The sequence below is a fragment of the Acomys russatus genome, chromosome 17 (genome assembly GCF_903995435.1).
Source record: "Acomys russatus chromosome 17, mAcoRus1.1, whole genome shotgun sequence".
Lineage (NCBI taxonomy): Eukaryota > Metazoa > Chordata > Mammalia > Rodentia > Muridae > Acomys > Acomys russatus.
In genome coordinates, this window is record NC_067153.1 from 53357422 (window position 1) to 53371808 (window position 14387).

At 41.9% G+C, this 14387-nt stretch overlaps 1 protein-coding gene across 1 annotated transcript in view; it reads right to left on the bottom strand.

The window, feature by feature from the left end:
* Positions 1-1458: 1458 nt before the first annotated feature.
* Positions 1459-14387, bottom strand: part of Slc2a13 (solute carrier family 2 member 13) — a 280523-nt gene continuing 267594 nt past the window's right edge. Inside the window, exons 8-10 of the mRNA XM_051160231.1 lie at positions 8673-8794; positions 8407-8559; positions 1459-2455 (exon numbers count right to left, since the gene is read on the bottom strand). Coding sequence (XP_051016188.1) covers positions 2229-2455; positions 8407-8559; positions 8673-8794 — 502 coding nt within the window. The 3' untranslated portion in view covers positions 1459-2228. The remainder of the gene's footprint in view (positions 2456-8406; positions 8560-8672; positions 8795-14387) is intronic.

Genomic DNA, 14387 nt, shown 5'->3' on the forward strand with positions numbered 1-14387 from the left:
GCCCCTCTGTCTTATATGTTCAAGATGTGGAATAATGCTACTATATAAATAACAAATAATTTTTAGAAATGATGAAGGGGACAGGGTAATAAAAATGTGGACAATTTCCCATTTTTATGTTAATTTTTGGACATAAAGCTGGAAACATACTTGTTTTTGTGTCATCAAGAACAGGTCACAGCCAGCTTTTAGAACTAGTAAGTCTAGCTGTCCCTTTAATAAAAGTCCCTGTGTCCACCCAGCTGCAAACACCTGTGTACTTAAGGCTATGTGAACCATGAAGGGAAAAATTGAGGCAACAAGTTGGACAAATCAGAAAAATATATTTTAAAAGGAGTACTGCACTCATTTTTTCTTTCCATAATATGCTAACTATGCCACATAATAGCTCATTGATCTCGTAAAATGCTACTGAGTTAAGAAACATCTTAAGAGATAGGAAATATAAAATAATAATCCTATTAAATAATACCTTCTAGAGAAAATCAATACTAATATTCTCTGTAAATAAATTTCAAAGCACCTAATTTGAGGAAATATTTTCAAAAATACTGTGTTAATTTTTTTAAATAACATTAAGTAACCAAACAGAGAGAACCTCCTCTTTTGGCTGAAGGATTTGTAGGGCACAAAAGTGACTGTAAGTACCTCTGGTGAGCAGAGGGAGCTTCCTTCATTATAGCCTCATCTTGGTAATTACAGTAAGGAGAAGCCACCTTTAAAAGGATAATACACACTTCCACTTTAATAGTTAGCCATCACTCACTTGGATATAGAACTTGATTTGATGTTGAGACCATAGCATGAAGCACAAGCTGATGTGTTCCTAACTGGTCGTTAGAGTCATCCATAGCTTTAGAAAATTAGCAAATGCATTTTGTGAGCTAGTGATTTTGTTTGTACCACATAGCTCTTAGGGTGGTGAGAACTGGGAATTCTGTGTTGAATTCCTACATAGAAATCATCCAATACTTTGAGAGATTCTGTAGAAAGTCAACCTGTTCTACTGACTGTGGTATTAGAACCTATTTATGTTTTTTTCCAATGGAGAAATATCAATTCTTAGAACAAACAGAAAACCAAACCAAGTATGAGATAAAACAAACAAACAAAAACAACCAGGAACAGCTCTGAATTTTGGTTGTGTAGCAAATTATTAGGAATGAGAAAAGAACACACAAAACTAGTTTACGTTCTTGGTGAAATATGAACCTGTCCTTAGGAAGAGCCAATAAAACATTTGAAGAAAGAAGTCCTAGGATTTAAGTTAAATGTCAATCACTTTCTGCCACTGAATTCCTTCTTCCTGTGTATCAGAAGGAGAAAACCAGTCGGCCAGCAGCTTTCATTTAACACCAAGGAAGGCACAGGCCAGCAGGAGCTTGAGACTGACAATGTGGACAGTCTGGTGTGAACAAAACTGACCCTGGAAAACAGTTGACAACCTGGCGCTACATTTACAGTTGCTTTCCTACGTGACTAACGAATCAGGATATATAAAAATCTGTTCTTTCTTACTTGGACAATAAAATGTGCTTATCAAAACATGCTAGCGCATCTGCAAATATACTCATCACCAATGCAAAAAAGTATGAAAATAACCCTTAAAAGGCCTGCTTTGGATAATGTTCAAAACATCCTGTGTACTCTGTCTGTGAAGGAATTTCCATATTGGTGCTGGAGAAGCCAACATCTGGAATCCAAAGGAGAGAGGGACAGCTGTGTCCTTACAGGACTTCTGGGTTTCTGGGTGGAAGTTTAGATGGAATTTGCTTTGTACCGATCATAGAAAAGCCACTACTTGATATGAAAATTTAGGGCCAATAGGCCATGTTTCAACATTAAATATCCTTATATCATCTTAAATAATCCTTTATAAATATACATATATAATCTGCCTAGGTTACCACTGACTGTATTGCCACTAGTAACTGTATATGGTTTTAGGAGAAAGGGGGTCCCATTTAAGTCACTGGGTACAACAGTAATGTTTAGACTGTCTCAGGAAGGGGTTATACATATTTGTTTAAGAAAAATCTGTGTTTTTAGCATTTCTGTATATGAAAATAAACATCACCATGGTTGTATTTTTCTCCTCACCAAGTCTTCTGGAACATGGAGTCATATGGAAGGACTGTAGGGAGACTTAGCTTGTGAGCAGGGAAGTGACCAACCGCTGGCTTTCTCTCCACATTCAATTCAGTTACTAAAATGTCACCAAGTGAAAATTATTCCACATCAGAAGCATCGTTGTCAGAGAGATGGTAGTTACTTCCCTTCACCCGGATATATTCAATGTATCTCCCTTCCTCGGAGTCAGAGGCGCCACATGTACATAGCCTGCTGTCAAAGAGCGACTCAATTTCCTCTAATTTTTTTCCTTTCGTCTCAGGAAGACAGCCATAGATGAAAAGCAGTCCCACGGCTGCAAACCCAGCATAGAGGAAGAACGCTCCTGCAGCAGGAAAAGAACACAGTGAACAGCCCTGTGTGCGTTGCGGCTGGAGAGTCTTGATTTTTACTTGCACATGACTACAGTCTGAAATGCAACCTAATTATGTCCGCCCACCTGCCTTACCTGGTTGTTTCAGTTCTGTGAATGTAATACAGTTAACGTTTCATAACTCAAACCATGCCATTGTAAACAGAAGGAAAATAACAGCAGGCTCAGATGTAAACTCATCTAGGAAGTTGCCCTCAGATCCCAGGCTGCAGGGAACTGCTCTCTCCCAGCCATTTTTCTTAACACTCTCATCAGTATAATAACCAAATACCTGTATTACGGTGCACATGCCTGTCTCATCCACTCAGAAGCATGGATGGTCAGGTTTCCAGGACCAGGTACAGTGATGGTGCTGCTGAGTCAATGACCTGACGGGGCTCAGTGCAGTTCCCCTTCCTCCTGCTTTTCATGTCCACAACTGGCGGTCAGCCTGTACCTTTCTCTTACGTTTCTCAATAGCCAATCTGTCAGGTGGTCCCATTGGATCCACCTTTAGAATATAACCCACAGGAGCTGGAGAGAGGGCTCCCACTGACTGCTCTTGAAGAAGATCAAGGTTGAGTTCCCAGCACCCACATGGTGGCACACAACTGTCTGTAACTCCAGTTCCATGGGGAATCTGACACTCTGACCTCTGTGGGCACCAGACCTATATGTGCTGTGCAGACATATAATCGGGAAAACACTCATAAAATAATTCTAAATAAATCTTAAAGCAACACAAAGGATGGATGAGCCCATCCTCTGCCAATTTTGTTTCAACTGTCCCCTACCAGGCATCTTTCTTCTTAGACCCCTACATACCATTTCTGCCTCTACAGTATGTATCACCAATTGATACACTACAAGGCTTGTCAGTAGAACAGAAGCTTTATGAGACCAGAGGAGTTTGCTCTGCTGTACAATTACATTTGTCTGTGCCACAAGGCCACAGAGGCGCAAATGCCACCTGGTGGTGCTTTAGTGTCAGTACACTACACCGACATGAATGAGATGTGGTGGCATCTTTAATTCTCTATATAGTTCCTGGATGGTTTTTCCTTTAGAAGGTAATTTCCAATTTTAATATAAAAATTACTTTTAACCTGAGTCCACAGATAATATACTCCCAGTTGCGATCAGGCTCAGGAGAGAGGGTGGAGAGACCCCTAAGAGAGAAGTTGTCTCCTAGAGAGCAGAGCAGGGGCTAGGCTTACCTGTATTTCCAGTCAATAGCAGAAAAAGCATAGAACTTAAAAACCCTTTCATCTTCACTGACAAAACAGCACACCGAAGGAAAGACATTAAGACGTTCTTAAACACCATTTCTCCAAAGTACATAGAAATATGTCATGAGGAGACAGGAAGGCAACTACAGAGCAACAATGCTGTTGAACAGGCTGCCCTGAAGAATCTTCTCAGCACAGCAAGGACTTGTGAGACAGAAAATTATGAGATACTGGGAACGTGTGGAAGAGATAACTGAGGATAGAATTTCCTAAGTTGCGTAATTAAACCCATCCGTTTTTTAAGGAGATGATATAATTTCTTTTTTCGAGACAGGGTCTCTCTATATAGCCTTGGCTATCCTAGACCTGCTTTGTAGACCAGGCTGGCCTCGAACTCACAGCAATCTGTCTGCCTTTGCCTCTAGAGTGCTGAGATTAAAGGTGTGTGCCACCACGCCCGGCAAGATGATATAAATTTTAACTTTATTTATAAATGCCAGACCTCTTTATTTCATTTTAGTTTTGTTCATATTAAACCCTACAATTTTACATGGTATTTGGAAAAAAAAAAAAAAAAAAAAAAAAAAAAAAAAAAAAAAAGAGTAGGTCACCTGGGCTGCCCAACATAGTAAGAAATCCTGCTGTGGATTCTGGGGTGTATGAGTCTAAACAGCAAACAGCGATGCAAACGGCTGGACCTTGTGAAAGTTGTTAACACCCTCTTGATCTTGGTTTCCTGATCTGTGTAGGGGAGGGATAGATAATCCCTGTTTTGCTAAACTGTACAAAATAGAAATCATGTGTTGTTGTGTGCACATTGGAATTTGGTACTTAAAATTTTGCTTAGAAATTTAATAACAGGGCCAGTACTTGCTGCAAAAAATGTGTGAGCCTCAGCTGGATCCTTGGAATATAGACACAGGTGGGGAGAACCAACTCCACAAAATCCTCGGCCCTCACATGTGATGTGGCATGTGTACCCATATACACTTGGCAAATTAAACAAATAATAAAATATGACAATATCCTTCAGTTCCAGCAAATGACTTGAGATAGGTTGCTGTTAAGGATAAACCAAGATTAGCATAACAAATGAATTTGGTGCTTTCATGACAAGGATGTTACTGAAAGGCGAGCTCTAGAGATTGTAAGAAGTTTGACAATAAAAAGAGAAGAAAGAGAATATACAGGGGGACGTAATCCCCCTCAGGAACAGTCATAGGGGAGGGGAATAATGGGAAAATGGGGGGGGGGGCGGGGGAGGAATGGGAGGATACAAGGGATGGGATAAACATTGAGATGTAACAAAAATAAATTAATAAAAAAAAATAAAAAAAATTAAAAAAAAAAAAAAAGAGAAGAAAGGGTTTAAAAAAAAACAACAAAACAAAACAAAAAACAACAACAAAACCAACCAACCAACCAAAGCAAGAAAAAAAGAAAGAAAACAAGGAAGGAAGCCCTGTGTTCTGCAGTAGCAAAAGAAATGGATTCCTTAATGAGATTCGACAGAGCCAAGGGTGGCGGTCACTCTGATGGCACTGGAAGCTGACTGTCGCAACGCTTCTCAACCACTGCTCCGTGACCCCTTTGGGCGTCGAATGACCCTTCCCCAGGGATCGCATATCAGATAACCTCCATATCAGATATTTACATTGCAAGTCATAACAGTAGAAAATTATAGTTATGAAGGAGCAATGAAATAATTACATGGTTAAGGAGTCACCACAACATGAGGGACTGGACGATAGGGTCCCAGTGTTAGGAAAGCTGAGCCCCACTGTTTTAGAGTAAACAGGACTGAATTACAGTTCTGTAACAGAAGGAGCCCCCCAAAACTATCTATACTGACGGCTACAGTTGCGGCAGGTGCCTCAGGCCCTGGGCTCAGCACCTACCACCGTATGACCCAGGCATGGTGACAACACCTACTCTGGAAGGAGAAGCATGAAGACAAGAGGTTCAAAGTCTTCCCCACTATATAAACTTTGGGGCTGGCCTGGGATACATGAGACCACGTCGGTTAAAACAAAACAAAACAAAAAACCACAACGCACCAAGAAACAAACTCCACCCAAACCAGGTTCCACCTTGAAATGCAGCTTGTTGATGACAAACGTCTCCTAGGAGACGCCACGGAACAGAAAACACTAGCTGAAGTTGAGGACCCCAGAGGAGGCAGATTGGCTGTTGACTGTGGGGCTCCTGGTGAGGCCTGTGGCTAAGCCATAGAGAAGGGTGGGCAGGCTACCAACATTACAGTCGGACAAGAGCGATAAGGAAAACTACAACTTTTCATGAGATGGTTAACTCAGAGAGATTTTTCTGAGAGAAATCTTATGGGAATCCTCTCTTAAATTCCAGATTAAAACAAATATTTAGTAAATAGACAAGAATAGTCAATGGCCACATTTCAATTTCAATACTTCAGTACTGGATAACTTTAATATATATAGGTTTCACCTATATATAGACATACATGCTATTTCCAGGTGTTGTGCTTGTCACACACTGTGCTTTTAGCAATGAATGTCACTGAACAACCTGCAATGCAGGTCTTTGTAAGTAGTGACACTCAGGTAGGAGTTGAAACTGAAGATCATATGAAGGAACTGAAAAGGGGGGAAGGGGGCGGGGGAGGAAGGAAGATATGGATATCTCCAGGGAAATATATCATCAGGGTGCATACTTACTAATCAGGAATATAATAACACGCTTTCATGAATCATTAACGTGTAGATTAAAATGTGAGCCTCAAGTCAATGAGACTGGCCACGTGTCCCCACTGTTAGTGGAATTATTGATCGGTGTATTGGCAGGAGGAAAATAAGCTTCTCCCTAGGCACTCTGACAAAAGCTGACTCAACGCTATCTAAACCACGTTCTGCTGTCCATGCTTTCTTATGACAGTTCAGGTTTGTTCTCTTAGCTCCACAAGCCCACGAGGTACATGTAAATGCTATGCTATGCAAAACCACTGAGAAGAACAGTCTGGTCCCCTCCAATGCCTCCTACTTCACCTCAACCCAAAGAGCTCTTTGCTAGGTAAAGTTTTACTGCATGAACTTTTATTATGCAAGTCTTTATAAAAATGTTTCCTGGTGTGTGTGTGTGTGTGTGTGTGTGTATGTATGTATGTGTATATATATATATATGTATGTATATATACACATACATACAGAAAGAGAGAGAGAGGGAGACAGAGGGGGTGTATAAATGTATGAATATATATATATATATATACACACACACACACACACAAAGAAAGATAGAGATAGGGAGACAGGGGGCGGGGGAGACCTTCAAGTATTTAAGCATTCTTAATAATCAGCAGTGATAAGTAATATCTATTGTCATGTCATAAAAACAAGTTTGTGAATTTACAGAAACAGTTTTAGCTCTTAGGAGGAACAAAGGCGAACAGTCTAAATACGCCACCGGCTTATCACTTCCTCCCCAAGAAATCAATTGTTTCTAGTTCAGCAGTTCTCAACCTGTGTGCTGTAACAACTGAAAGCACATTTCTCTTCTGGTTGTAGGAATTGAGGCATTGCTCAGTAGCAAAATTAGAGTTGTGAAGTAGCAACGGAAATAAATTTAGGGTTGGAGGTTCATAAGACCATTGGGAATGTGTTTTCGGATGGCCAAGTCCTACAGATTGAAGACTGCTGTTCTAGATGGTCCCCTGGCCAGAGCCAGGAGCACAGCACTGGATGCAGCACAGGCCTGCCTGCTTGGGCTTTCTGGTTTATGGCAAAGGTGGAGGCAGACATTGAACATGCCCAGAACATGGGGTAGGATGAGGTCCGGTGGGAGGCATCACAGAGGACCAGACATAGAATGCATTTCACATATATCCCATGGGCTTATGGAGATATGGGTCAATGACTTTACATTTCGTCTTTAAAAAACTATCACAACTTAAAAAAAAAATCATGTAGACAATAGAACTTTGTGTGTGTGTGTATGGGGGGAGGGAAGGAGGTGGTGACAACAGAAACTGAGAAAAAGATCTTTCCACATTATTAAACACAAGTTTGAATTAGCTTTGCAAAGGATTTCTGTTATTAACCACTACCCACCAGTGTTTTCCTTAAGCCACAGTCTCCACACATTTTTACTTGGAAGTTTTTGTCATGTCTCTGGGACTGGAAGTGGTAAGTGCTGGGCTTCAAGGTACCAGAATGCGTGTCCAGGCTGGAACAGATGGTTCAGTGGTTGGCATGGTATCCCAAATGGGTGAGCTACTCTCAGACTTACACTAACTCTACTTAGCTAGGTGTGGGCTCCATACCTCCCATGGAACATCTCATTAGTCCTGTCATCATCCTCTTACCATTTTCTGTTTGCTTCCTGGTTAAACTGAAAGCTGTAAGGCTTTCCGTCATGGCATGTATGGGGGATGTTCAGGGTTAGAAGAACTGTGTGTATTTGTGTGTGTGTGTGTGTGTGTGTGTGTGTGTGTGTGTGTGTGTGGTGTTGGGGGTGGTTATTTTGAGACAAGAAGCTTAGGAGAGTAGAATTATTCTAGAAACATTTTCTAGATCTCCTGGCGATGGTGAAAGCTGTACAGGGATACTCATGAAGATCCAACATATAAGGCCATAGTCTCTAATACAAGTTATAGGATCTATACGGATAGAATAAAAAAAAAACACCCACAATGAAAGAACATTGAAGAAAACATGCTCTTACCATAGTATGTAAGATACTCCGCTGTGTGTAAAAAGGTCAACGAAACCAGAACATTGAAAATCCAGTTTATTCCAGCAGAGCATGCATTTCCTGTACTTCTTGCCCAGAGAGGATAAATTTCTGAGTTCACTGTCCAGGGCATCGGTCCCATTCCTGAGAAGTACATAATTAAAGCTACGGTAAAGATCACTCAAGGAATGAAATACAGTAACCTGCCTCTTCTAAGTGGGGACAACACAATGCAAAAGTAACAACACATTGCTTACCAGGTGCAAAGAAAACAAGATATAAGACCAGGCCCAGGAGTGCCGTCCAGGAGTAGGGGGTTGGGCAGAAACTGTACGCCCAGTGAATCTCTTCTGCTTTGAACTTGGTTTCATTCTCACACCTGAAAAACATATATTAATTTAGTGTTTTAGGATACAACTATATAAGTTAATGTGATTTCATTGCATGAATCTGGAAATTCCTCAGTGCCCTAAGAAAATCAGGTAAAAAAATTTTTTTCTTAGAAAATTGACATTTCATGTCCCGAAAATATGCAAACAAACACGTCAAACTTAGAATGACACGTATAGCATAAGTGCGAATGTACACAGTTAGAACTAAATACGGTGTCCGAGTGGCCCGGACAGGCATCATTTCTTACCCAGCTGGCATAAATAAACTTGGAGCTGCCGTAGACAGAGCAGCCCTCCAGGGTTCCTTGTGTCAGCACACTGTGGTGGAAACATTGCTGTCTATGCAGTTATGGATGCCTAAGAGGGCAGGCCCCTTTAGGAGCAGGCTCCTGTGTTCATCCACCTTCGAAGCCACTTTTATTTTCAGCTAAACTTAATGGTGCAAGCCGAGCATGCCAAGAGGCACTTTTGTCCATGAGTGTAATCTTTGCCAGACTCTGAGCAAAGCACGTCTCTCCACATGTGCCTAATATATTCTCATTTAAAATTATGCCTTTAAACTAGGTATGCTCCATGCTCCTCAACTGAAGGTGGCTCTGCAAACCCTAAGCAAACCCCACGCTCTCTACGTTCAAGGAGAATATCACTTTGCTTCTGGTGCTCATGGGTGATAATCTTCCTCCAAGGCTCAGCTTATATTGGCTTTGCCCCCACCGAGATGCCGACCTACTGTGTTGTTACGTGATTAGATCAAGACCCTGCTTTCAAAAGCAGAGTTCTTTCATCTGTAAAATGAAGGGGGGGGGGACCTTAAAGTGGATTTCAGATTGAGAAGGGTCATCTCTGAGGGTGGTAGGTAGATGAGGAAGCAAAAGAAACGCAGGACACAGTGTCTGATTGCAAACACCTGCCTGCACTCCTTTCCTGTGTCCTTCGTCTCATCATCTGCTGATGACGAGCGTGTCTCCTTCCTTGTTCAGTATCAAAGCAAAGTATCTTTCACTCAGATCGACTATCAACTTAAGCTTAATTTTTTTTTTACCTCGATTGTCCCTATAGATAAATTCAATCTGAAAAATATCCAGCTCCCCCTGCTTACATCTGGCAAAGCTGTGAGCCCATGCTGCTGCCTTGGAGAGACCCTGCTCCCTCCTCTCGGCCCCCAGTGCTGTTTGTGTGCTCCATTTTCCTCTCTGCTGTGGTACCCACTTGTTTCAGAGGTGTTCAATAAATCTTTGTCAACTGAAGCCTCAACTGACATTTTATACTTTCTCCTAGACCTGAAAATTTCCCTCTATGTTTATTTTCTTTCCCTTTCCATGGAGGTAAGATCTCGCCCTTCCTGGGGTCTCCAGGGGTCCTGTACTCCCCCACGCTCTATTGTCTTTCTCCTGGATTGCACTCCATCCATCAGTCATCTTTTCCTGCCATCTTTAGCTTTAGCCTCTTCCGGCTGGCGCCTTCCCTGCTGACTTTCACACACAAGATCCCTGCCATCCAAATGTCCAAGCCCTCTTGAACTCCTCTCATATAGTGCTGCCAGACTCCAAAGTCAGCAATGCCTACACTCTGGAGCGCTGCATCCTACACTCAGATGCCATGATGCACACTGCCGTTCTTTTCCTTCCAAAATTTTATCATCTCCTAAATTGGCAGTGGCTTGCGGTGGCTTTTTTGTTAGCCACTAAACTTCCTATTCTCTTTCCCTCTCTCCAAATATAAAAAATAAAAAACCAACACCATTGCCTCCTGTTCCTAACTAAAGAGCTATTCACAATTGATATCTACCTGCAAAGGAAAAATTAGTTTTCACTACTGGAGTCTCACGGGGTGTTTAAGCCACATTTAGGGTAGACCCTATGCCTAGAAGTAGATGGCCATCACAAAATGAATTCAATGGCAGTTTTTACAGAGTTTTTGTCTCATGTTGTTTTTTTTTAATTTTTAAGTTTTTAACTTACTGTAATTTATTCAGAATACATCTCAAATGTTATCCCCTCCTGTTCCCACCCTCCCTCCTGCTTCCACAGCATTCGCCTCCCCTAGACTCTGACAGAAGGGGACCTCGCCCGCATGTGACCACTCTCAACCTCTAGAACTCATATCGTTTTATTACGTTTTTTTGTCTTCTTGGTCTTTTGCTTATATATTATGGTTTCTGATTTTGTGTTCTTATGGGTTTTGTTTTGTTTCTTTGTGTGTGTGTGTGTGTGTGTGTGTGTGTGTGTGTGTGTGTACGTACACGTGCACATGTGCTTAACAGTCTCATTGATTGGGGTCTTTTGTTTCCTTGATTGTGTGTATTTTCTAAAAGAATGAGAAAGGCAGGGCATGGCGTTGGCCTGGGTGGGGAGGTAGGGAGGATCTGGGTGGAGTTGGGGAAGAGAAAATCATGATTTGAAAATAGTGTATGAAAATGTTTAAAAAAAAAAACACATTCCACTCCCTGGCCCCCATAGGCTTATGGCTGTATCATAATGCAAAAATGCATTTAGTCTAATGTCAAAAGTCTCACCACAGTCTTTCAGTCTCATTACTGTTTAAGAGTCCAAAGTCTCTGCTGAGATTCATGGCAAGCTCTGGGTGTGACCCCCTATAAAGTATAACCTCCTATAAAATCAAACTCAACTCAAAAAGGAAAATCACCTCCACCGTACAATGGCACGGAATATACATCACCATTCCAAGAGAGAAAAAAGGAGCACAGTGAGGAAATACAGGTCCAAACCAATAACAAAAACCAGAAAGGTGAACTCCACGTTCTGCGTCTGTGTGTCCAACGCTAAAGCTCTGTTCACATCGGCAACTCCTTCCAGCTTTGTAGACTGCAACATGGCTTTCTCTCTTTTAGGCTGGCTCCACTCCCTGCCAGAATCACTCTTTGACAAGTATCCCAAGGCTCTGGCATCTCGATTGTCCTGGAGTCTCCAACGTAAAGCAGGCTTTCCTTTCACAGCTTCTCCAGGCCTCTCCAGGCTGACATTCTGGGACATGCTTACCTGGTGACTGGCCTCAGCAGCTTTCCATAACCACAACTCCTTTCTTGTATCCTCCTTGACTCTAAATCTAGAATCACGTGGCCAAGGATGCCAAGTTCTGCTGCTTGCCGGGGCTAGAACCTGGTTGCCTCCTAGAATTCCATTTCCATAAACTTTCTGTTGTTGTTTTAGGCCTAGGAGATCCCTTAGGCCTTTCTTTTTAACAGGTTAAAGGATTAGCTCCTTGGGTCTTACCATGAGAGCACCACTCCTTTTATTCCACCTAGCATCAGCCTTTTCTTTAAATGTCTCATCTCCTTGAGCACAAGACATGACTACCTTTTCTGGTGTTCTCTTTTTCTTCTCTCCCTTTGCCTCACTTGTTCCTTTTCATTATTGCCCTGAAAAAGCTAGCCCCACCCCTTGCCTGGGAAAAGCAGGAGAGGTGGCCCTGGCGGTGTGGGCACAGGAGAGCTAGCGGGCTGAGCAATTCAGCTTCGATCTGGGCCCAGATCCAGGGCCTTGGGTTGACCTACCCCAACTTTTATGCCATCTACGAACTGCTGGAGCACATGAAGTTCTGTACAGGTCGTCCTACAGATAAAAAACTACAGGATCTCCCCAACACAGGGCAACAACTGGTATCTCAGAGGAGTTCTGGGGAAGATCCAGTATTGGTGGTGCAGCAGAATCCAGAGGCCTCAAATCAGATCAACGACTCATTGCAACGGACATTTGCGATTAAAGCTGTTTGGGCAAAAGGGTGACTATTTTATGACACACTACAGCTTCCATGGCGAGATGTTTTTGTTTGTTTATTTGTTTGTTTTACTTTATCTTTAGTTTCTATTTTCTTTTGGGAGGATCTTGCAAGGGTAGAGGGCAGATATGAAGAGACAGAGAGAGGACTGGGGTGGGGGATACCATGTGAAACTCACAAAGAGTCAGTAAAAAGTAAGAAGAGAATGAACATTAATAACCATGTGATACAGTCAATACTAGACTGTCTTAGTCTCCTCTACCAATGACGTTTATTCAAAACTCCTTAATTTCTTAGACAAAGGCAAAAACAGCCACATTCTTTGTCAAAACATCACAAGAATGGTCCATAGAATACTTGATGATATATTTTCCCTCTGAAACATCTTGAGCAGGGCCCGCATATTCAAAATCACCCTCAGCATTAATGTCTTCCAAGTTTTTACTAGAATGGCCCATCAAGACCTGCTTAAAGCTTTAAACTGCTTTTCTAGCTCCAAGTCCCAAAGTGCTCCATATTTCTCCACATGATAGCATGGTGAGGCCTCTCTCCCAACTTCTGTCTCAGCTGCTGTCCTACTACTATGAAAACACACCACGATCAAGGCAACTCTTACAGAAAGACGGGATCACCATGCCAAGAAGCAGACAGGCATAGCACTGGAGCAGTAGCTGAGAGCTTTACACTCTGATTTGCAGGAAGCAGGAATGGGGGCTGGGCATGCCATGGGCTTTTGAAACCTCAAAGACCATTCCATGACATGCCTCCTTCAACAAGGCCACACCTTCTAATCCCTCCCAAACTGTTCCATTAACTGGGCATTCAAACGTATGAGCCAATGATGGTGCCTATTCTCCTTCAAACCACCACAACCAATAAAAAGAAGAAGAAGAAGAAGAAGAAGAACAAGAAGAAGAAGAAGAAGAAGAAGAAGAAGAAGAAGAAGAAGAAGAAGAAGAAGAAGAAGAAGAAGAAAGCCAAAACAAAATGAAACAGAAACCCACAAAATTACCATTGAATTTGCTTTGTGTTGGCCAACTATTCCTAGGTATGGTGCCTACCCTGAAGTATGGTTGACATACTCAGTGAGACTGGAGAAAATGATTTCCCCTTTCCAAAAGATGTCAACTACAGATGCCTTCTTGGTTAGGGATATACAATTCCCACTCTCAGTGCTAGAACTGTGTCTAGCTTGAATATGTGCTGGGCTTATTCGTGTTATCAATCTCTGTCAGTTCATGTGTGCATGAGTCCTGTTGTATTTGGAAGACAGTGTTTCCTGATGTCATCTACCATTTCTGCCTCTTAAATTTCTTCTGCCTCCTTTTCCACATAATTTTCTGAGCCAGGAAGGGAAGGATTTGATTTTTTTAAACATCCAATTTAGAACTTAGTTTCCCAAAGTCCCTAATTCTGTTCCAATTGTCCAGTTGTGTATTTCTGTGTTACTTGTCATATACTCTAAGAAGATTCCCTGATGTAGGTTGAGTGACGTACTAACCAATGGGAATGGTTGTATGCCAGTAGGAGTCATTTTATTGATATGTTCTTTTTAGCAGAATAATAGGGTTTCCCCTAGCCCAATGACCTATATATTCGTACATTCTTGGAAACCTTAGCAGTGTCAGGAATGGGTTCCATTTCATAGAGTGAGCCTTAAGTCCAATAAAAAAGCTGTTGCTTCCCCTGTAATATTTGTGCCACTATTTCATCTGTATGTATAACGGGCAGGTTACTGTTGCAGCTGGGTGATAGTGGTGATTACCTTTCTGTTCTTGTAGTGTTCAGAGTACCTTCCAGGACCATGAATGCTAGCCAGGAGAAGGGAAACTTCTAGTGGGA